The sequence below is a fragment of the Plasmopara halstedii genome (assembly GCF_900000015.1).
Source record: "Plasmopara halstedii genome assembly, contig: Scaffold_453, whole genome shotgun sequence".
NCBI classification, from domain to species: Eukaryota; Oomycota; class Peronosporomycetes; order Peronosporales; family Peronosporaceae; genus Plasmopara; species Plasmopara halstedii.
Window position 1 is genome coordinate 1,229 of NW_020187373.1, and position 699 is coordinate 1,927.

The following is a 699-nucleotide window of genomic DNA, read 5'->3' on the forward strand; positions in this document are numbered from 1 at the left end:
TTGAATACATCACTTTAATTATTATGTGCAGAGCTGTTTTGTTCTGCACATACTGCCTTAGACATGAGAATTAGGATATAGACTACTTATATCTTTCAATAAACTATAAAAAAGAATTTTAAAATGTTAAGAAGCGAAGTAAAGCTCAAATCTGCTCGTGCTTTTTCATCACGTCTTTCTCGATACCGAATCCGAGTCTTAGGTCTAGCTGGGGTCAGTATGAAAAAATTGATTATTTCGAGTTCATACGATATGACAGACACAGGAATAGTGTAAGTATCAATACGAGCATTGAGATCAGCTCAACATGTGCTAGAGCCGCTTCGTAAAACATGGTCAATTCTGGCTCTCGAACTAAACACTGGAAAGCAAGACAAACGCATGTATCAGCGCGAAATTTTGGTTTGTCAAGTAAATAAACTTTCGACATGTTAAACAAGCTCTTTCGTAACCGACATTACATAATATAAATTGATGATTAAATAAAATGGACATTCAGTGATTATGATTGACCCAACGCATTCATTGATGTCATATGTCGATTGGTATATACATTAAAATCCATTGTCAACAATTATGAACAACTAAACTCGTAATTGGGGGCATTTTGGGCTTCCGTGAACGTCTCTATGGACTTTAACTGAGTGGTAATAATTACCTTATTTGAGTCATGTAGGTAAACTATGTACCCTTTAATTT

At 34.9% G+C, this 699-nt stretch overlaps 1 protein-coding gene across 1 annotated transcript; it reads right to left on the minus strand.

Moving 5' to 3' along the window:
- Positions 1-145: 145 nt before the first annotated feature.
- PHALS_10201 (uncharacterized protein) lies at positions 146-430 on the minus strand (the record flags this gene model as incomplete). The annotated part of the gene is made up of 2 exons (XM_024725585.1): positions 146-208; positions 287-430. 2 exons carry the CDS (start codon positions 428-430, stop codon positions 146-148), a joined length of 207 nt encoding a protein of 68 aa, XP_024576346.1.
- Positions 431-699: the final 269 nt, after the last annotated feature.